Source organism: Barbatula barbatula, assembly GCF_947034865.1.
Source record: "Barbatula barbatula genome assembly, chromosome: 24".
Classification (NCBI taxonomy): domain Eukaryota; kingdom Metazoa; phylum Chordata; class Actinopteri; order Cypriniformes; family Nemacheilidae; genus Barbatula; species Barbatula barbatula.
This window is the reverse complement of record NC_136787.1, coordinates 6,413,418-6,435,260: the sequence shown is the minus strand read 5'-3', so window position 1 is coordinate 6,435,260 and position 21,843 is coordinate 6,413,418. Positions and strand designations below refer to the sequence as shown.

At 38.0% G+C, this 21,843-nt stretch overlaps 1 protein-coding gene across 7 annotated transcripts in view; it reads left to right on the top strand.

Annotated features, from left to right (window-relative positions):
* strbp (spermatid perinuclear RNA binding protein) overlaps positions 1-21,843 on the top strand; it is a 69,993-nt gene that overhangs the window by 38,609 nt on the left and 9,541 nt on the right. For 4 of the 7 annotated variants that reach the window (XM_079448544.1, XM_079448543.1, XM_079448547.1 and 1 more), the window contains exons 3-13: positions 404-547; positions 6,474-6,709; positions 6,849-7,038; positions 10,173-10,317; positions 15,771-15,862; positions 16,277-16,372; positions 16,729-16,840; positions 17,560-17,657; positions 19,859-19,964; positions 20,059-20,142; positions 21,627-21,838. In XM_079448544.1, coding sequence (XP_079304670.1) covers positions 545-547; positions 6,474-6,709; positions 6,849-7,038; positions 10,173-10,317; positions 15,771-15,862; positions 16,277-16,372; positions 16,729-16,840; positions 17,560-17,657; positions 19,859-19,964; positions 20,059-20,142; positions 21,627-21,838 — 1,374 coding nt within the window. In that variant the 5' untranslated portion in view covers positions 404-544. The remainder of the gene's footprint in view (positions 1-403; positions 548-6,473; positions 6,710-6,848; positions 7,039-10,172; positions 10,318-15,770; positions 15,863-16,276; positions 16,373-16,728; positions 16,841-17,559; positions 17,658-19,858; positions 19,965-20,058; positions 20,143-21,626; positions 21,839-21,843) is intronic. The other 3 variants (XM_079448545.1, XM_079448549.1, XM_079448548.1) reach the window with 1 other exon arrangement.

Sequence of the window (21,843 nt, the reverse complement as noted above, 5' to 3'; positions counted from 1 at the left end):
AAAGTACACAAACTATGGTTTTGCCATCACTCCCGTAACAACGTGTGTGTTTTAAAAAAATAATCTTAAACAGTCTTAACTAAAAATACATATACATGCAAACATACCTGTGTCGGTAATAAAAGCTAAACAATAAGACTTTGTTTCATTTGTCTGGCAGCACCCAGTTCATGAAAAATGCACAACGTTTATACGCTGCATTGCTCATTTTCAAACAGACAGACATTGATCTCTCCTGAGGGATGTGGGTGTGCGATTGTGATGCTGCACATTTGGTCCCTTTAATTTTGATCCTATTTATCTATCATTATAAAGTAGTAATAGCTTGTGCCCTAATACACTCATATTGTTGCTAATAAGAAAATACGCAATAGTGTGATTCATGTTTTTGTTTGTCTTGCAGGTTTTGGTGCATTAAGGCGCAGCGGAGGGGGCAGAGAGGCGAGCGCATGAGGAGAGGGTGTCCAAAGACCCCCGTCTCCACACACCGCCCTCGCACACACACGTTCACGGAGTCTCCGAGACTAGCATCCCTCCAGCCGCCATGGTAAACCAAAAACTTCTGTTTAACACAGTTGTCTGCGTGTCAAAGACAAATGTCAAATATACATGTATATCACTTACACATGTTTCTATCTAAAGTGTTCGTATCTACATCGTGCCGAGATGCGATAAACAAAATGTGACGGAAGCTTACAGTGAAAGAGAGAAAAGAGGGGAGGAGATCAGCGTTTGATTAATGGCCCTCACCTCCGGCTTTGGGGGAGCGAGGTCTCATGGGAGAGCAGGGCTGTGCGGTTTGAGTTATTAAAGTCTGAGGGTGGGGGAGTGGTTCATAAATAACTCCGCGTAATGAGCATCCCGCTAGCGTGAGCTCTAATGCTAACCCAGTGTCTCTGCCGCAGCCGGGGTGACCTTGAATACGCACATGCGATCGCATACATGGACTTGCTTCCTTGTCTTTGTTTTTTTGCATCTGTATCCTTATTGATTTATTGTACTCAAAACAAGGTGACCTTTCCAGTTTCGCTTGACTTACTGTCAGACGGGGGTCAAAGTGTCAGAGACCTCAGATACGGTACACACAACACAAAGACACAAACAATCTGGCTGCTATGCTAGCACCTAAAGAAATGGATTATCAAAAACATGACAATGGTACGTAGTGCTGCATCATGCAATGAAATGAAATCGAATACTATAGAAAAGGATTGCGACAGTAAAGTGCTTACCATTGAAGAAAATGGGTCAATGCCATAAAGGATTAAAAACACAGTTAAAAGACAATATTACCACTCGTGAAGATAACAACTTTCATATGACACAGAAGAACATATTTTTGTTATAAAAAATATATTAATTACCAGAAATTAATCCATCTAGTATTAAATCGACCTTTAATTTTTGCCTTATTTCTTTTCTGGAGTACAACATACTGTAAATAGAGCTTAATGCGTATTGAACCAACTATTGAAGTTTCACAGTGTCAGACATTCACACTATGAATTTAATTTGAATATTTCATTGTGCCGTTACACTTACTGTAGCTGACAGCTCTAATTATATCATGTCAGTAAAAGCAGATAACGATTTGCATTTGCGTATTTGTCAGCATTATAGAGAGTATATGCAAGGGATAATGTACTGAGCCAGTTCTTTATCATCCAAATGTAGAGGTTTATTTTGCATTTGACTAGCTGACTAAACACTATCCTATTTATGTTATGAGTACTTGGCAAATAAATGATAAGTACACACACATAAAATATTGATTTGAGAGTATCATCTTACCTGTAGATTAACTTAAAGCTTCTGCTAAGCATAAGCATAAGATAGTCCATTACAACACAGAAAACATGACACACTAGGGCAATATTACTGTAGTAATACTACAACGCAGTTAGTGTTTTAACTGAAAGGTTCCAGGGATTGATCAAAATGTTTATGCTCACTAGTTGGTAAACGTTTATATTTTTAAGGTAATTATCTACACTAACTTGCACTGATATTGCAGAGAAAGGTGCACTGGAGGAAATAAAAGAGTGAATTTGTTGACAAGCCATTATACAAAAAAAGTTTAATTTCACTGCTATCCCAGAAATCTGTGTAGCAAACATTTTTTTATAGCGGTGGTCCACATGTCTCTGTCCAAGGGCCGTTTACGGTTTACACAGTTTGAACGTCCTAAAACTGCTAACACATTATCGAAGTCTGTTTGTGTCAGTCTTATAACAAACACATAGTCACGGTGAAGGCTTGCGTCAGTCAACAGCTGTTTGTGGTCAGTTCAAGTCACTGCCATAATAGAGTTCTTCAGATGATTGTCGACTGGAAGACATTTTAATTAGGGGGTCGCAATCAATTTAATACCTCACACTGACCTCACATACACGCAGAGAGATAACACAACATGCCAGAGCCTCTCAAAGGGTTATCTAATACATCTGACAGACACGCAGGGGCCGTAAATACACCACGTAATTAAATGACCTAATGCCAAAACATTGTTGGCTTCCCAAAATGATCAGGTTTCCAGATAATGCTAGCAATGTATAATTGAAACGTGTCCTGCTGTGAGAGTTTTTACAGTCGATAATTTCGTGTAGATGTGTATGTGTCCATCTTACTGTATACTCGATTGAGATCATTTTGTGTCATGTGTGTCTCTAATGCAACCAGTGAATTGATGAAACTCGGTTTCTTGATCTCTCTCTCTCTCTCTCTCTCTCTCTCTCTCTCTCTCTCTCTCATAATACAGTATCTTTCTCTATCTCTCTCTGGAATGATGTGAGATTAAGATGCACTGCTCTCCGCTCCTCCTCAGCTATTTTACACTCTTTTACACTTCCCAGTATGTTTTACGGCTGCTGGCAAGCGGCTATTAGGAGCGCCTCATAAACTCTGCACACTGCCTGTTAAATACTGGCCTGATGCCATCAAGACCACTGTTACAGCTGCTAACATACACACACTCTTATTCACAGATACTCATCTCCATTACTCAACCACCTACTTCTGGAGATGCCCAGAAAGACCACAAGCTGATCCATGCTAACACTGGTGGTCATTTTATTTGACACGAATTTTGTATGGTTGCGTCAAAGCGTAAACTGCACACCACATGCTAATTCATCAACTTCTATAAAGGTTGCAGCCGGCAAACATCTTGTTTTTCTTTCCTCGCTGGTTACACAACAGCCGTCGTTCAGAAGACGGATAGATGATGTCGTTTTTGTCTATTTTCCATGAAAGGTCGTACTTCTCCCGGGACTCCAAGCGTGATGATATGGCTTTGGTACCATATGATCACGGGAGTCTGCTATGGAATATAGCAATGAAGCAGGAAGGCTAACGGAATGAAAAGATAGGATTAAGAAATAGATCTCGTATTAAATAGGGCTGATATGATTGAAATTCAGTCCTTTGAAGATGAGGAATGGATTGACAGGAAGATTTGGTTGCATTACACGCCTACCTTTTTATTTCTCTCTGAGTCATTCTGTGCCGTGTGGCACACCAGCATTTGATACTATTCCTAAAAGGAACTATTCACCCCTAAAGAGACCTTTTTAATTGTTTCTTTTTCATTTAATTTTGTTATTTGACACAAAATATATTTTTATTTTACAAAGAAATGTGCAGCATTTGAGAAATAATACAAAGGCAGTTGTTCATTTCTTATTTGTCTTAACAGGTTTTATAAAGATAAATCGTATGAATCGATGCATCCCTACTATGTAAATATGGACAGATATTGACTGCTTCAGTCCGTTTGTCAATTGAAGGATTTCATCAACGGATGATGGTTTTGTGTCCCCATTCACTAATGGCATAGAAAACAGTTACCAGGATGTCCTTCACATTTTTTTCTTTATTTTCATAGTGTTTCTTTACAGTCACGACTTTTGAAACACAAAGCAAGATTGAAGAGATATAAAAAAATTACACTTTAGTAAAAAAATCTAAGAATCTTGCTCAAGTCAAAGCTCTGTGCATAAATGAAGTCTCATTCTACTTTATTTCAAAATGCCGGTCAATAATAGTGTTAACTGTTATAGTCTTTCATGCCATCAGAGTTGCGTAACAATGATTATTTTTATTTTGGATTCCAAAAGGCACACTCATTGGTCGCCCAAATACATTGTCCCACCTCAAGCCCACACCCATTGTTTGACGCCATGCTGATTTTTTAAGCTGGTTTGGCGTCTAAAACGATTTTACTGCTTTCAAAATTCTTACGACTAAAAAGGAGGCATAGCTTTTTATGGAGCTATTTATAAAGTATTGAATTTGGTTGAGAAATGTAAGTGTTCCTAACGTTAATATTCAGGGAAGTCATGCCGTCCCCAATATGGTGGCATCTTTGGCATATGCGGTCAATGCCGCATGTACAGTATGTTTGTGGTTGTGTCAAACTAACAAAACACAGTTATGATCTCACAACAGATCAGATCCTCCCCATGCATGACATACTTCGATGTCTGTGTATATTAAGCTGTAATAGAAGAACATATTTGAATGTCTAAAAATGGGGCCGTGTACTAGAGATGCACTGTTTGCATTATCTTGGTCATTAACATTTACATGCATCCTCATTAGAAGCAAATCATGTCAGGAAAGATTAATTCTCATTAAGTGATGTTGATGAATTATTGAAGGCAGAAACAGCTGTTTCAAAGCTTTAAGTTCCTGCAGAGCTTCAGTCAGTCGGGAATCACTGCAGGATGCAGCAAATGTGTGTGTGTGTGTATAAGGGGACACACAAGTTATGTGCCAGTCAAAATGTGTTATGACTATATTGTTATGCACACATTCAAAATCTGTTATAGGCAAAGATTTTACCATGCAGTCATTTCTAAATGTATGTAATAAATACTATTATTTTGTCGAACTGGGCAGTTTATAAATGTTGTATAGTGTCATTTAGCATTTAGTGATGTATGGGTGATTCTCACAAACATGATTTTCTCGTATTATATTTATTAAAAACAAGTTATGGCAGGTTTAGGATCATTAATTTCATACCTTTACTGACACTTAAGTTTAATAACAGAAAAAGTAATTAAAAGCCATGATGTCCAAGCTGATTTTAGTGAACATACATAATAAAAGTATATTTTAATAGAACATTATACATGTAACATTTTTTAAATGCTGTATCGGGAACGAGAATGAAAAAAGTCATGTACACAGCGTGACAAGAGAATATAAGGCTTTCATCTTGAAAAATAGAAATCTTACGTACACTATTACAAAATAAAATCAAACTTTATTTAAATATTTGTGTGTGTGTTTGTTAAACAGTCCTTTGAAAATGTTACGGAGGAGAATATGCTTTTCCCCACTATCTCTTTATTTTTATAAAAAATGATTGTACTCTCAATCATTTTTGTCATTTGAGAACATTTAGAAGAACATCATATAGTTTTTTAGAACATTGGAATTTTATATTACAGCATATAAAGCTCTCAGACAAATAGGAAAGTGTTGCGGTAATACGAATGTCAGCAGGAATTGCAGTAAATTGCATAAATAATTGTATTCCTATGTTAATATTGTGCTACGCTGACACACAATTATGTTTGGTAAATAAATGTTTATCCTATCGAATTGTTTTACAATGAAATTCTTAACTGCCATGTTTCTGTGGTTTTGTGAGAATGACCCATATTTTGTTGTTGTATCCTATGGGTGAAACGCAACTTGCGTCTATAACGGTTAAAAATATGGCACAATGTTGCGATCAAACATTATTCTTTTTGTTGAAATATTAAGTTAAATTGAATTTGATACAATTGGTATACATACTGTAACATGCAATATATTGGTCACTTTTTTTGAATCATTTTGTCAAAAAGCTTATCAAAGGCGAGATTGACTGACAGTGAGAGATGGTGCTTGATGAGAGAGAGAGAGAGAGAGAGAGAGAGGGGCTTCATGTCTGATAAGAAGAGGTAGTTGGGTGACTGACACTAAGCTGCTGAAATTGATTTCCAACCGCAACAATGATGTAGAAAGCGCTGACGCACGCACCTACACGCGCACACACACACAGGTTGGGTGCAACATAAGGCTTTGGACATGCATTGGTTGTGTGTATGTGAGGTCTGTGATGTGCAGACGTTTGTTTTTGCCATCAGGTTAAGCAGATTTGAGTTTGATTGATTAAAGTTTCATCTGCGGCTGAATGCCCCTCCAACCTTGTACTACCCGCACAAACACTGTGCCTGAAAGGTAAATTAAAGATGTCTGCCAAGGTGATCTTGAGAAGTTGTTGAGACGTATTACAGCTATGTACAGTTTGACTGGTTTCTTCTGTTAGAAAGAATGCTTTTGTACACTAGAGCGCTGATTTTCATCGTGGGATTTGCCATTCAGAAGATAGAAGACATATTTTACTACACATTTAAAGTAGTTTCTTAATATGATGCTTCCACTTGTTCAAATTCCGATGAATCTTTTCTGTCCGTCAGAGGTCCATCCGGTCGTTCGGGAATGATGACCGTCACGTCATGGCCAAGCACTCTACCATCTACCCCTCCTCTGAGGAGCTGGAAGCTGTACAGAGCCTCGTCTCCACAGTGGAGTGCGCCCTTAAACACGTATCCGAATGGTTGGACCAATCTCAAACCAGCCAATCAAATTCATCCAGCACGCAGGAGGAAGAGATCGAGACGAGCGCTGACGAATCGCCAGAAGGCAGCACGAAGTAAGTCTTCCCGGTGCATGATGGGAAAAATGGACAGATTTTTGTGTGGTGTGAATGTTTTCTGAAATGATTCGGTGACCAAGACTGTGTTTGAATATTGCATGTGCTTTGATCTTGTTTTGTGTTCTTGATGTCTCAGCGAGGGCAGCAGCTGTAGTAATGGACCCACCGGTGGGGGGGTTCTGTGTGGAGTGATGAGAATCGGTCTGGTGGCCAAAGGGCTCCTGATTAAAGGTGACATGGACCTGGAGCTGGTGCTCATGTGCAAAGAGAAACCCACCGAGACACTGCTGGGTGCCGTCTGTGACAACCTGCCGCTGCAGATCGAGGTAACTGCACACCTGCTCGGCCCACATGAGCAATGACGCATACACCGGTGATTCATGCAGCTCGGTGAATCTACAGCAAACAAACTGCACTCCGTTTTGAAAGTTGTGATGATTTAAAAGCACAGCTACCGTTTAATAATGAATTTTGTCTTCACTGGATGCAAAAGCAACCATACAGAGGGCTGTATTCTGGGTCATGAATCAGGTTTATGAGCTGGCTCTTTTAATGAATCACACAGCAATCGATGTGAAGCCAAACGACAAATACTCCAGTGAAATAAATCAGACGGAGCTTTTAATAAATTTGATTCCCATCTGAATCAAGTCTGAAATAACTGTAGTTTTATACTCGGATGAAGCAACAGATTAACCACACTTGGACAATATATACTATAAAATATATAGTATATTTTACTATAACGTGTGTACTAAAATGACACACTGCAATATGATAATACTCTATTATAATGTGTTTGAAACAGGAAACAAAACAATCACACTCAATGTAATACCAAAAGTACTGTAGCCACGTTTGGACGCGCTTGAAAAAATGATCTTGATCTTAAAAAAAGAGAATCTTAAATTAGAAAACAAAAATTGCATAAAAATATATTTTTGAAATGAAAGACTTAAACCAAGGGATTTAAAAAAAGCTGGATGTTAAAATGGCAAGTGTACGATTTAGCAAATTTTACGATGACAACTGAAAAAATTTTAAAAATATATTTTGGATGCTTTGTCACAAGATAATTCCCACAGTTCCAATGAGTTTATTCTTATTCTAAAATGTGGAAATGTTTCCAAACTTTTTGACTGCGAATGTATATTGAGCATATATATCAATTCATGTATTTGGCATCAATACAGAATGATTTTTGAGTGAGCTTCTTTTGATAAAATCTAAATCGCCCATGTTGCTAGATTTGTATCAGTAACTGTATTTGATAACATTTCATTTTTTTGATTAGGCTTGACTGGTGGTTGGTATAAATAATGCTGAACATTGCTGCCCATGTGGTGCCTTCACGGAGTAGAAGGAAAGATAATACTTTAACACATTTTAAAGATTTTTATTGACTGCTAAGGGGATGTTTCGGAGTAAAATAACATCAAATCAAGCACCACAGCTTTCTGAAAATGGAGTGAGGATTCACACAGTCGAAGATTTTTAAAGGAGTTCATTTCAGATATTTTAGGGTGACTGTGATGTGCGATGAGAATGCTGACGCCGCTCAACACCTCAGCCCTACAGTAATACAAAAAACAATCCAATGAAATGATACACACCCCAAAGACATCAGCAGTAATACTGTATCCTGATGCTACAGTATTTTTATTAACCGGTAATGTGTTTTTTTTTTATTAGAGCAGCGATATGAAGTATTTTTGTCTATAAAATAAAATGGTCGGAAACCTGCAAAAATGATTTTTCCTTCAAGAAATCTGCAACATCATAAGAGCCGATCTATTTATATTCAGCATGTGTAATTCATCTAGACCTGCCAGCTGCCAGCGTCCCTAATTAGACACCCAGGACAGGCCGGGGACAGGGGGTGCCCATCGGTGACACGCGGTACTCAGAGACGCGCGCACGCACATCCAGACAGAAATCCCATTAAAGGAGAGTGTGTTACCAGCAGGTCGAGTCTCAGTATGATAGATCAGTTCTTAGTGGAATGGCAGTCGACTGCTTTCTTTTCTGCTGTGTCCTTATCTCTCTCTCATTCATTGGCTCTCTCTCAGTCTATCAATCACAGCGTTGTTACATCAGCGATCGAGCGATAGCAATTAGCGTTTGAGTTTTAAAGTCGATTCATTCCTTCGCCTCATCCATCGGTGGATCGCAGGCTTGCTGCTATGCTGATGTATTTTCGTTATATATGTAGCTTAAACGATCAGATGCATGCACACTTGAGCCAGTCGCGTTTATATGCGTCTCAATGTACCGTTCATGGTCAAGTAGCTGTCCATAGCTTTGTGCAAACGAATGATGTGACCGTTTGTGTGCTCCTTACGTGCGTCCTGTCACACACAAACACACAGCATGTACACCGAGGTCATTTGATTTCTGGTTTACATGAAAGGAGCGGAGTGGATTGGAAAGGTCCGGCTGGAATTAATGGAATGGATTACAGACCTGGTTAACACATCAGACCAGATTACATTAAACATGAAAGCAAGCCGTCTACTTTCTCCACCACCTCATAATCTGGTTTATAAATGCGTGTGTCTGCTTATTTGTACTCATTGCACCATCGGCAATGACATTCAAATGTTAGATGAAAAGTTGCCTCTTTTCTCTATAAGGGAGATGCATTTTACGCAATTTCATTACTCTTAAGTCCATTTATATTGTTACTAAACTTTTCTTTGATCTTACTTGAATACTTGATCTTGCAGTTTTGCACAAGACCAGTTCCTTCATGGAATGGACATATTTAACATCGATTTGAATAGAATCGAAAAACTGTGGGTGTGTATGTATACTGTACATTGACTTAGGGCTTTAAATATTAATATAATGCATATTTATAAATGTTTATTTTGAAAAATACCGTGGTTTTATTATAAAAAGTGTAGTTTTTGTATACTTAAATATACAAATATAGTGATTTAAGTTTAATTTTTATTAATAGATGGTTTACGGCAGCGCAACTTTAGGTAGACCTTTTCAAGTCAAAAACTAGTGTAATTCAATTACTATACGATGTAAATATATAAGTAAGGGATAATCCACAGCTAGCCGTGCGTTAAAGGGTTTTAATGCACGACGTGTAGGTCTGGAAGCACCCGACACGAAGCGAATAAAACCCTTTAACGCACGGCTAGCTGTTGATTATCATGCTTATACCATGGTCATTTTCCAAGTTAAAGCTTTTATTGATGTTAACAGCGTAATGTTTTTTATTATTCATTTTTAAGTTAATGCACACCCTTCAGCCAATCAGAATGCAGTATTTAAACAGACCATGGTTTTAAAATGAAATATAAAACAGTTTTTATGTTATACCGAGCTTATACCTGAAGTTAACTTCGGGCCAGCGTGGGCGTCTGATGAAATCAGCTATACAGAAATGTATTTTTACAATAAATTGAGCACAGTTTTTGACATTTTGATCTTTGACCCCCAACAGAAGTTAACAGAGGAGAAATACGAGGTACAGAGCTGTATTCCTGAGGCGGCCGTCTTAGTGTGCACAGCGACAGAACCCAAATTCACGCTGAAGGTGACACTCACCTCCCCAAAGATGAAAGACGATGGAGAGACGGATGAACAAGGTTTGTGCTTGTGTGTGGGTGAGCCGGGAATGTGGACAGTGTTTTGAGAAATTCGTTATTTGGTGTGAGAGATTTTCCTATAGAAATACTGTAGTTAATTCACTCTTATGGCAAGCAACTTTGTTCTATAAAGCAAAAGTACAATACAGTACTAAAAAAAGGTGACATGATGGGGATTTAAAAAAAAGCAACAACTTGACCTTTTGGGTGAGCTGGTCTTTTATGATCTAAACTAGTGGTGAGAGAGGGAGATGGATGAGTTGTGTGCATTCATTGTTAGAAATATTTCGTTACAGTATATTGTAGTATATAGACTGTTTGAAAGTGACCACATAAGCAAACGTCACTGAACATGCGTGCCTTCGTGGGTTGCAGTTAATCGGCCTGTACACTATTTCTGATAACAAGCAACCGAGAAGAACCGTTACTTGGCTAAACTCGTCACGCCAATACAGCGATACCAAGCTCAACCGCTAGATGACAATGTGCCATACGGTGTCTTTAAATGCGGTGTCATTATAAATAGTTATATTATTAGATACTAGCCTAACACAGGCCGGAGGTTAACTGAAGTCTCGCCGCGCACGTCAGATGAAACATTCTATGTAGCGGGTGCTGAAATCAAGATGGTGGACAGAAATAAAATAGAGAAGTACTTTAAATATGAAACTGCATATAGTGTCTCTTATATTTGCTGAATTAAACGAAATATACAGTTGACAACAATGTAGAATTGGGTTTTTATGTGCTTGCATAACTAGCTTGTGATAAAAGAAGTAATGTTATTATTATTATTATTAATTAATATTTGTGTGAATTATTTTTGCCAAACGCATCCTACATCTGCAGAATAAAAATCATTTTAGAGACTAAGAGGTTTATTAAATGTGAATGAGTGAGGCCTCATTTTTTCTTTATGACAATCAGCATTGATTAATTATACACAATATAAATATAGTATATGATATAAAGTGAAATAAGTTTCGTTAAAGGGTACAGAACTATATAGAACTGCAAATAAACTCTCCTTATTGAAAAAAATAACCATATCCTAAGCAATAAGAGCAGCCCAGTGCATTATGGGTGGGTTTCTGGCAGGGGTGGCAGGTGCGCGGGAGAGCCATTAGTCTTTGTGTTTTGTTTTCTTCCTTTCATCCGTCAGTTAACTCGCCCCCGTCCTCAAGTCTCTCTCTCTCCCTGTCTGTCTTTTAAAGTCTTGACATCAATCTGAATGCTTTGCGCAGTCTAATTGGTCTTACGGTTTGTTTTTGCTGATGCCGAGGCACTTAAGCTCCAAGCACAAATGAGTCAAATCAGGGTGGGCTTGTGTTTTAAGAGCTCCAGGAAGTTTTTAGTGCCGCGACCTGGGTCTGTTGTGGCAACATCTGCACTGTAACTTTAAATGACAGCGTCTGGACTGCAACAATTACATCTGCAGCGATGCAGAACATTGTTTTGCTCTCTCTCTCTTTTGAATGGAGTATGTTTAGGTCCTTCATTTTCTCTCCGTCACACACTCTCTTTCCTGCTTTGCTCATTTTCTCGTTCATTTACTCGCACGCCCTCTTTCATGTGCGGTGTTAGAAAGGTGGGTGAGGGGGTGGCAAATGAAAGAATGTATCCGGCTCGAGGAATCAATAGTCGTATCAGCACACACCTCATCCATCTAACAGACGTGTCAGATGTGGACGCTGCCCCTGAAGTGAGGGATGAGAATGAGAGAGAGATATAGAGGGGTAGGTTGTAGATCGCGACGGGAGCACCTCGTATTTCCCGGCCAGGTCAAGGGCCCTGTCCAGTTGAGAAACGACTCAATCTCAGGACTCATCAATACACACATATAACACTACGATATTAGGTAGTGAATGTCTAGAAATCATATTTCAGTCTTCAATCGGAAGAGAAGGAAGTAATAAAAGTATTTATAAACAGAATATATGAAAGCAACGATAATATGATCTGATAGCACACACCAGAATGTATTATACTTTGCTGAAAGTTAGATAAAATTTGGAGTAAGAAAATGCTTATACATGTTTTTAGTAGATGCATCTGTTTTTGTTTGAGTTTCATGATTAGATTGTAAATGCTCTAAACCATTTGTCTTTTAATTCTTAATTCATTTATATTTCTGATAATGTTTTTTGCCGTGTGTGTATGTGTGTGTGTTTTGGTGATTAGAAGGTGGGGTAACTCTGACGGATCTTCTATGCATAGTCAGACAAACTCTGCAGAATTTGCGGCTCATTTAATTTAACTTTAGTTTAGAGATTGTCGCAGAAGTTTTCTGAAGACGACATTACGTCAAAATCCTGCTTTTTTAGCATTAGCATTCGCCTTTACGTTTTTTTGGCTAAATGTTGCAGGCTAGTGGCTTTGAGTCAAGTCAGCCTCACCGATGTGTTTGTCACGTTCTTAAACAACACACCTGGAAACATCACCAAGCCATATGATCAATGAAGAAAGCTATCATGTTTATTTCAGTGTCTATGAACATTCATCACAATCAACTAAACGATTTCTTAACTAATTGATTTCTTAAAAGTATGCGAATACTTTTGCGAATACATAAATGTAAACGCAGAGACATTTCCAAAACCATAAACATGAAGCGGCATGAAACGAAACGTGATTGGTTAGCTTGACCTGTCTTGGGTTGGCCTTAAGGTCATTGCACATCGAGTCCAACATTTGCGTCCGAAATGTCCTCATGTTAAAAAATAAATACATTGTGTCAATCACTTACCACACTGCCTTTGATGTTTTCGTCCGTCATAAAAGAATTTGGACCGGGTCCGTTTTTCGCATCCGTAGCAAGCAGTTTGAGAAGCGTTTTGACAATTCAGAGACACCGTACTAACAAGCGCCGAATACGGAAAAACGTTTACGAAAATGTCAGACTGTGCAAAGACCTTTAAACTTAAAGCAGTCAAGTCATATGAATCTGCTGCATGCCTTTTAATTTAAATTCATAAATAATGTTTTCACAGGTGGAATTTTTAAAGAACACCTTATTTGCCAATTCAAGTAGTATTTAATACTCCATATAAGAATTTAGCCATTGCAAAATTTTGGCCGCAGAAATCACAAAAAATGTCTGCAAAATCCTGTTAGGAATGTAAATATCTTGTAAACTCACACACTTTTTTTCTGAATTTACCCTGGGGAAGTGTTTATATCTGTATATCTGCACTGGGACACAATGTAAACATGAAAATGACTGAAAGGATCGCAGAGAAGCTGCAGAATGAGCGTTGTGTGTTACTTGGGTGGGAGAGCTGAAGAGTAATAACCTGAAAAGTGTTTGTGTGTGAGGGATTTCTTCTCTTGTGACTGGTCTATAACAATACCCACAGCATGTTTTCATTATTCCAGTGTCAAAAGCACAAACTGGCACTGATTCGCTCAGGGTGTTAGCATGTACAGCCACATTCAATGTTAACACGGTGTCACCACCGGGCAGAACACTTCATTTCTCAGCATCAGCTTTTTTTCCATTCTAAATGTAATTATTTTGACCACTCGCATAACCCTCAGCTCGAGGCACTTAAAAATGTGTACACGCTTTATGTAACAAAATATTAGTGGCATTTATTTTCAATAAAAGTGGCACAGACAAATACAAACTCTGCACACAAAATATTTATCACATTCAGTGTTCCCGTTGTCAACTTTTAGTGGATCATATTTGGGGTGTAACGATGTATTCGTACCAAACTGTTTCAGTACAGGACGTCTTCGTACCGAATAGGGATGTTACAATATTATCGATATCGTGTTATCGCAATAGCAAAATTGTCTCACTGTTATTGTGTTCACATGACTGTATAAAGCAATAGGTCTTCTTGGTCTAGTATAGAAAATGTTAGAAAAAATGTATAGATGTTGCCTTTGGCAAGGTCAATCGGGTGGGACTTTTAGTTCATCTAACCCCAAAGCAACAGTTATGATTGGATTATAATGAAAAGAGGATGCTTATGGCACGTTTCCAAGTCATCATTTTGAATATTGCAACCGTGGTAGTGAGATTTTGATATTGTTACATCACTAGTACCAAATGCAATGTTTAACTCAAATGTGTTTACGACGACTCATCAAAATAATTCGAACTATGACACTCACATGAAAAAGAACTACAGTATACTATGTTATTACTTTGGTTAATAGTAAAGTGATCTATTGTTACAGATTTTCCCCGTAACGCTGCTGTCCTTCTGAAATCTCATTTTTCAGGAAGTGGACAGAACACTGTACACTCTCCAAATGAATGCATATACATGGCAAATCTTTATGCAGTAAATACATAAATAATTAGGGCCTTGTTAAACTAATTCTTATCCACATGTTTTAACGTCAAGCTGTCATGTGTGATTTCAAGTCCTTTAACTTGATTTTAAGTTTTTCACCTCATTTTGGCGTACTGAAAGTGCCAATGTCACAGAGTTGCATCTGAAAAGTGGAGCAAAGAACTTCAGGTAATTCAAATAGTCCCACATTTATAGGCTAAATAAAAATCTGGTCTGTTATCGTTTTTTTATATATTTTTGTAATACTTTGTTACTGGGTTTTACAATAATCTTTTTACCAGTATACACTAAAAATCACTTAATATAGAGAGACCAGGTTTCAGAAAGACGACAGCGATAGTCATTTTACCATTGGTTTAATATTACAATTTAAAATTATAATACTGTTGTATAGTAACTGTATTATCCCTATCTTATTTGCCCTTTATTTGCATATTTTTACTTAATTTGATATTTTAATTTATTTGAGAATTATAAAATTTATTGAAGAACGTCTGTGTTTTGTTCTATTTTATGTATGTTTTATTTAAGCAGACATTTTATTGAAAATTGATGTTAAAAATTTTAAAACTTAGTTTGCGAATCCCTCCTCTTGTTTGCTTGACACAATGACATTAGACATTTTTCTGTGTTCTTCTGTGCCTAAAATAGTGCATATACATTTTGGTGCCACTGTATATTTGTTTCTCCTCCGTATTACTTTGCTTCAGTCAGATTTCACTGCGGATGGAGCTAACAAACACGACTGACAAAATCCATGGTCTATTTTCGCCTGTTGCATTTACACCTAGGACAAAAAAAACTTGTTTTATCACTTGACATTCATTTCATGCTGCCCGGTTAGGACGCTGTGTAACCCCCATTAAAGCCTGGTTCAGCCGTTTTCTGGCGTTTTCAACGCTTTACGCATGCTAACACCTTTTGCGAATCCCTCCTCCAGTTTCCAGCCAGCCAAAGAGATGCGTTGAGCTTCCATCTCTTCTGGATGACCTGGATCACCGAAGCCGATCGGCGTCTTCCTCTTTCCCTCCCCCTAATCAGCCCCGCCCCCTCGACCCCACCAAACTCATCACGTGTACGTGTGTGTGAGTGTGCTTGTCTACGCGTGTGTGATTTGATTTCCTGTCCCGTTCTTCTCACCGATAGAGAGCGTTGAGTCGAGCGAGCCGGCGGACCTGTTGGATAGACAGAGGTGCCTGGTGGCGTTGGCCTCTCTGCGACATGCCAAATGGTTCCAGGTTGGCGCTCACTTTTTTATTGTTATTGTAGCCTTATGAACAAAAACATATGCCATATTCCTTGATTTCCTCCAGCTGCCCAAATGCTCAACACCTCATCACAAACTTTTAAGTATCGTAAGGCTACAAAAGCAATTTGGTACACTTTTTTGGTTTCTTTTGCTTGTTTTTCTTTTGTTTTCTCCATAATCTGCTTGTCACCATGAAGAATTTGTCTAGTGCTTCCCTAGACTGAATCTTCCCTTCTCCCATCCCACCTAACATAAGTCCCACCCGTTCCCACTGTCATCACAAAACACAGACCACAGTCGAACAAACACATAAAGCAGAGTCAAGATCTAAAGATTTGATTGGTTTAAGGTGGGTTTGATGGTTGCTTTTGGTTTATTGGGCGATTCCCTCTGGTTTCCTCAGGCTAGAGTTAACGGCTTAAAATCGTGCGTGATTGTCCTGCGAATACTGAGAGACATGTGCAATAGACTCCCAGCGTGGGAACCTCTGAAAGGATGGGTGAGTATCTAATTGAACTTTTTTTGTACGAATGTCACGCATCTTATCATGAATATGCATTAAGACCATGTAATAACATGTGTTAACATGTAACAAGCATGTTATAACACATAAAATGTATTACACATTGGTTTATTGTCTAACATCCTTTAATAGACGTGTTCTCAAGGTTAAACTTTACAAAAAAACGTTTAACCTAGTTTTGTACAGCCTTTGTAGAGCTGTATTGTATTGTGCTGTATTAACAGTCAGTGTTTGTAAAGCTTTTATCTCGGAGGCCCCTTGACACATCAATAACATCTCAATAGGTGCATAATAAATCACTCTCTGATCACGATAGTCTCTTTTATCCTCAGCCTTTGGAGTTAATTTGTGAAAAGGCCATCGCCACGTGTAACAGGCCTCTGGGGGCAGGTGAGGCCCTGCGCCGGGTCATGGAGTGTCTCGCCTCGGGCATTCTGCTTCCAGGTATGAATTAGGATCAAAACTCACAGTAATAATACACAGTTTTGAGTGCGAAAAAGGAATTGTACATCCTTCATGGAGTGAGAAATTCCATTTTAAGCATCTAAGTGGGGGCTTTATTAAATTAATTTGATCATCAAGCTAAATTCTTGACTTCAATGCCTATATTTTTTCAAATTAAAGAAGTAATAATGTATTATGCTCCTGCTAAATGACAATGTAAATGTAGAAGTTCATTGTAAATGTGAATGTAGAGACAGTCGAGCAGATAAGATCTAGTTCCTGTGGCCCAGAGGAATAATACCCGCTCATTTATCTCCTTTTGACATAACTAGTCTATTCCTCTGTGGTCTTATTCTCTTTTCATTCACATATAAAGCGTAACTCATTTCTAATACACATTTAGCGATTTAAGTATGTCCTAATATTTGTGCATTACAGCATATATTGTTTGTCTATTTATAGAGTATTTTACTGGAATAATTGATCCAGAGATGCCATTGTCATTTACTTGCCTTTATGTGTTACAAGCTCATGACAACAAAATAATTTTAATAGGATTACAATAAACGGGGAGTATTTAATAGCTACTTAATATCAGGAATAAGTTTGTTTTTTAAAATTGTACGAATCTGTATTAATCGTATTATATTTCTGTTAGACTACAGTACATACATATTTTATTTGATGAAGAGTGATGTCCTTCATTCTCTTATATGTAGGTGGACCTGGTCTGCACGATCCTTGTGAGAAGGAACCAGTGAACACGCTCTCGGCCATGACAGATGAGGAGTCAGAGGCCATCACATACAACGCTCAGGTGTGTGCATGTGATCTACAGCGTTAAGGTTTGCCACATTACTTGCCAGATGGCCGGTTACTTTACAGGGGATACGCAAAACTGTATATATTTTTAAATCGACTAGTCAACGACTTGTGAAAAGTTTGGTTATGAGGACTGTATATTATTCATTTTTTACTTTCATTCAAAAGCATCTAGACGGAGTGGTGTGTGATGAAACAAGGCACACGTTTCTAGTCTATCACACCATACAAACTATCTAAAAAGCTAAAGCACAGTGGATTGATTAAAGAACAAGTGCTAAAAATATTTAATCACAAAAATGCACAGTAAAAAGCTAGTCAAGCTCAACGGCAGTGTCGTCGCGATGACAACAATACGAAGAAAATAATTTCCATACCAATGCTGAATCGATACCAGGAAAGTAAACTATTTAATCTTAAAATAATCTAAATAAATACTAGCTAAGACCTTAAAACATGGTGAAATTAATGAACATTATATAATGTATTAGCTGACAAGAACTTACAATAAACAATCTCTTTTAACAGCATTTAACAATGTTAAATACTACACATACTACTAACTATAAGCGTTTTTCCACCATCGCGCCAAAGCGTCCTCGTTGCTCAATCATTCGACTCTGTGCCGATCCATGTGCCGTAACACAAGAGCAAGAGATTGGCGCTGTGATGTCTCTGCATGCATACGATTAGCACGATTCGGCCATGGAAATGCAACTCGGCGCGATGGTCGAAAAGTGCTCTTTAAGTAACTATACAGGTTACTATACAGGGTTTGGGTTGGGAGAATAAGTTGACATGTAGTTGATACATGTAGTGAGCATACTTTGTGCAAAGCGAACTACGAAGCTATTAGCAAGATGCTAATTATGTTAGCTTTCATGAGGTGTTGCGCCGTTGCGCAGCCCGATCAGCGTGTGACATCAAAGTGCCGCGAGAGCAGAGTTCTGTGTGCTTTTCGAAACGTTGCAGTGCTCAGACATTCCCAGATCGGTCTGCATTTCAAGAAGTCGAACATAGTCAGAAGAGACACATCCAGTATTTTGGGAGTATCAGAAATATAGGAACATGCAAATTGTTTTATGTTCGATATAATGAAGTATAATTGAATGGAGGGTTAAGTAATGGAAATATATATATACTGTATATGTATATAATAGTAGGTTCGGCTACAGCTCTTTTGCACAAATGAATTAACCAAAACTGGAAAAATGGCTCTTTGGGTAACAAAGGTTCCCGACCCCTGGTCTAGTGTAAGTGAAATTGAATGTCAGTATTCTTATGGTTGCTTAATTTAATAACCCTATAAGAATAACACAACAGATGTCATGATATAACAACCATAACACACAAATCCTTAAAGAGCTCCCTGATGATTGGCTCTGTAATGAGTGTGGGAAAACCATGCAGCCGTAGATCTCACTCCTGCGCCGGGGGTAGTGTGTGTGTGTGTTCACATTTTTGGCATCAGATCGGATGAAGAGCACACAGACTAGGAAAGCCAGGAAGATGTCTTCTTGGACCATATTATTGCTTCATTCTAAAAAGAAACAAAACGACACTAAATGTGAAGCATATTGAAAAATGTGTTATGTATTGATTCAATTTATATTTCATTGACCTACTATGGAGTATGAATGTCATGCATTAGTTTTTAGAATGACAACCAGTGTTGTTTTCTTCAAAACTGTGGTTATAAACAGGGGTTGACTTTGTTAGCTGGTAAGTGATCAATTGAACCAGTTTTACGAGGAGTTTCGTCAAACGGAATCATTTTCTAGAAATACTGTAGGGGTCTCCTAATAGGGCCATGACTAAAGCAAACCACTTTGCTAATATATGTTGACATGAGCCGTGGGTTAGTTTGTTTGAGCATGAATTATTTGCGAGGCAATCTGTGGCCTCTATTCTTCTGGATGTGGTGATTCATTAAAGTGTCCCGCTGCCGTCTAATGTTTCACACCAACAGCTATAAGCATGCCTGATGCCAGGCCGTCTATATTAGATCTAGTCACGTAACTCTACATCGGAAAAGATAAATAAAGTGTGTGCGTTTCTTCAGGGTAAAGATTATTTTTTAATGTTAGATGATATACTTTGCAGATTTAGTTTATTATAGTTTAGTTTTTGCAAATGTATTAACTTGTATGGAACCTTATCTGTGTGTGTGTGTGTGTGTGTGTGTGTGTGTTGCAGTATGCATTGCGGCTGATGGCTTTTGGGCAGATCTATAAAGTCTTAGAAATGGATCCTCTACCTTCAAGTAAACCCTCACAGAAATTCCCCTGGTCAGATAAAGATGGTGAGCATGCATTGATAGTTAACATCACAAAAATGACACACGTCACCTTTTGGTTGTATATAAACAATATTGATATCATTTCACATTGTGTCAGGTCTGGGATTGAAGAGGCCTTATGAAGACGGTCTGTTTGACGACAAAGACCTCATCAAGAAGATGAAACGCAACCTCAGAAAAGGTGTCTCACACGCACGCATTTTACAGAAGCTAAATTCTGACCTCGCTAAGAGATTGTGAAATATCATAAACTGCTTCTGATGTTCTCGCCGGTCTTTAACTAGCAGGAACTCAGATTTTCTTCATTTGCTATGTTGCACCTGCTATCTTCTTCTGTAATCTCTCCAGGTTTATGTTCTTTGTCTCTCTCGCTTTAGTCTTTTATTTTTTGCTTCCCCTCTTCCAATTCCCTCCTCGTCCCGCTGCGTCTTCATCTCTCTTTCTCTCGTACAGGAAGGATGCAGCCTTTGGGAAATCAATGGCATTGATTCTTAATTTCTCTTGGACTCGTGCTGCTGTCCCAAGCCTGAGATTCTCACCGGACTGAAATTAATTGCTTTCAAAGCAGCAGAATTTTGCAATTAGCCAGCTGATGGAGCGAGTTAGGATGATACAACATTAGAAAATGATCTGTGTGTGTAAGGGACCATCGGGGAGTAGCTAACTAATAGAAGCGGCACTGCTACTGTAACTCAACTACATTTTTACCATCGTGTGACAGTAGTTGAACTGTTTTCAAAACAGAATAGCGTTTAAAAGTAACAAGCTTGTTTTGTTCAATCAAAATAGCCTGAAATAGCAAATAAAGCTTTAAATAGTGCTTTCAGGATTTCTCGTGGTTGTAAAGCAGCTTCACAGAAAATATACAAATAAAAAAGTGTAGTCTGTAGTGCTAACCATATCCATACATGATAACTGTAAAGCTAAAAATTTCAAATGAATAAATAAATTATTGCCTTGAGCATTTGTTTTTTATGCCTGAAGTTAGGGCACTTCAATGATTAATCGCATCCATAATAAAAGTTTTTTTTTACTGTGCATTCCATTAATATCAATCAAACCGCAGTTGGTTTTGATTAAAGACATTATAACAAAACAAATACTGCTATCTAACACAATAAAACACAATAGAAACATAACATAATACAAAACATGATTTTTTAAAATGGGTCTTGGCTCATTTCGGAACCAAACTCTTCATATTTAGGAACTATTTGCATGTATAATTTAAATATTAATCTTTTAATTATAATATTTACATATAATTTAAATTATATTTTAATACATTTATATAATTTGTACGTGTTTGTAAATATATACATACAGTGCAATACATTACGATTATTTGTTGAACATCTCTACCTAAAGTTTTTTTTCCGCCATTTGTAACTCCTTGGATCACACCGTTAGAAAGTAAACATTTTGTAATGGGAAAATGCAGTTGATTCCAGTGTAAAACATTTCTGCGAAGAAAAAAAAAGTTGCATCCAAAAAGAAAATGTCAGTGCCAGGCTCGCTTGACTTTTCTTGAACGTTTTTGAAATTGTAGTTTGTCAAGCAACAAGCGTCTCACAACTGAAAGTAGCATCCCATAATATTGTCCTCACACAGCTTCAGTTTGGTATCATTTGTCATTTCTTTCTTGTCTTTCTCTTTTCATTTCAGCAGTTCTTGACAGTAAAGCAATAGACTCAAACCAACCCATGAACGCTCTGATGCGGTTGAACCAGATCCGGCCGGGGCTGCAGTATAAACTGCTGTCTCAGTCAGGTCCGGTTCATGCCCCTGTCTTCACCATGTCTGTAGACGTGGACGGCACAGTTTATGAGGCCTCCGGCTCTTCGAAGAAGACCGCCAAGCTACACGTGGCTGTCAAGGTATA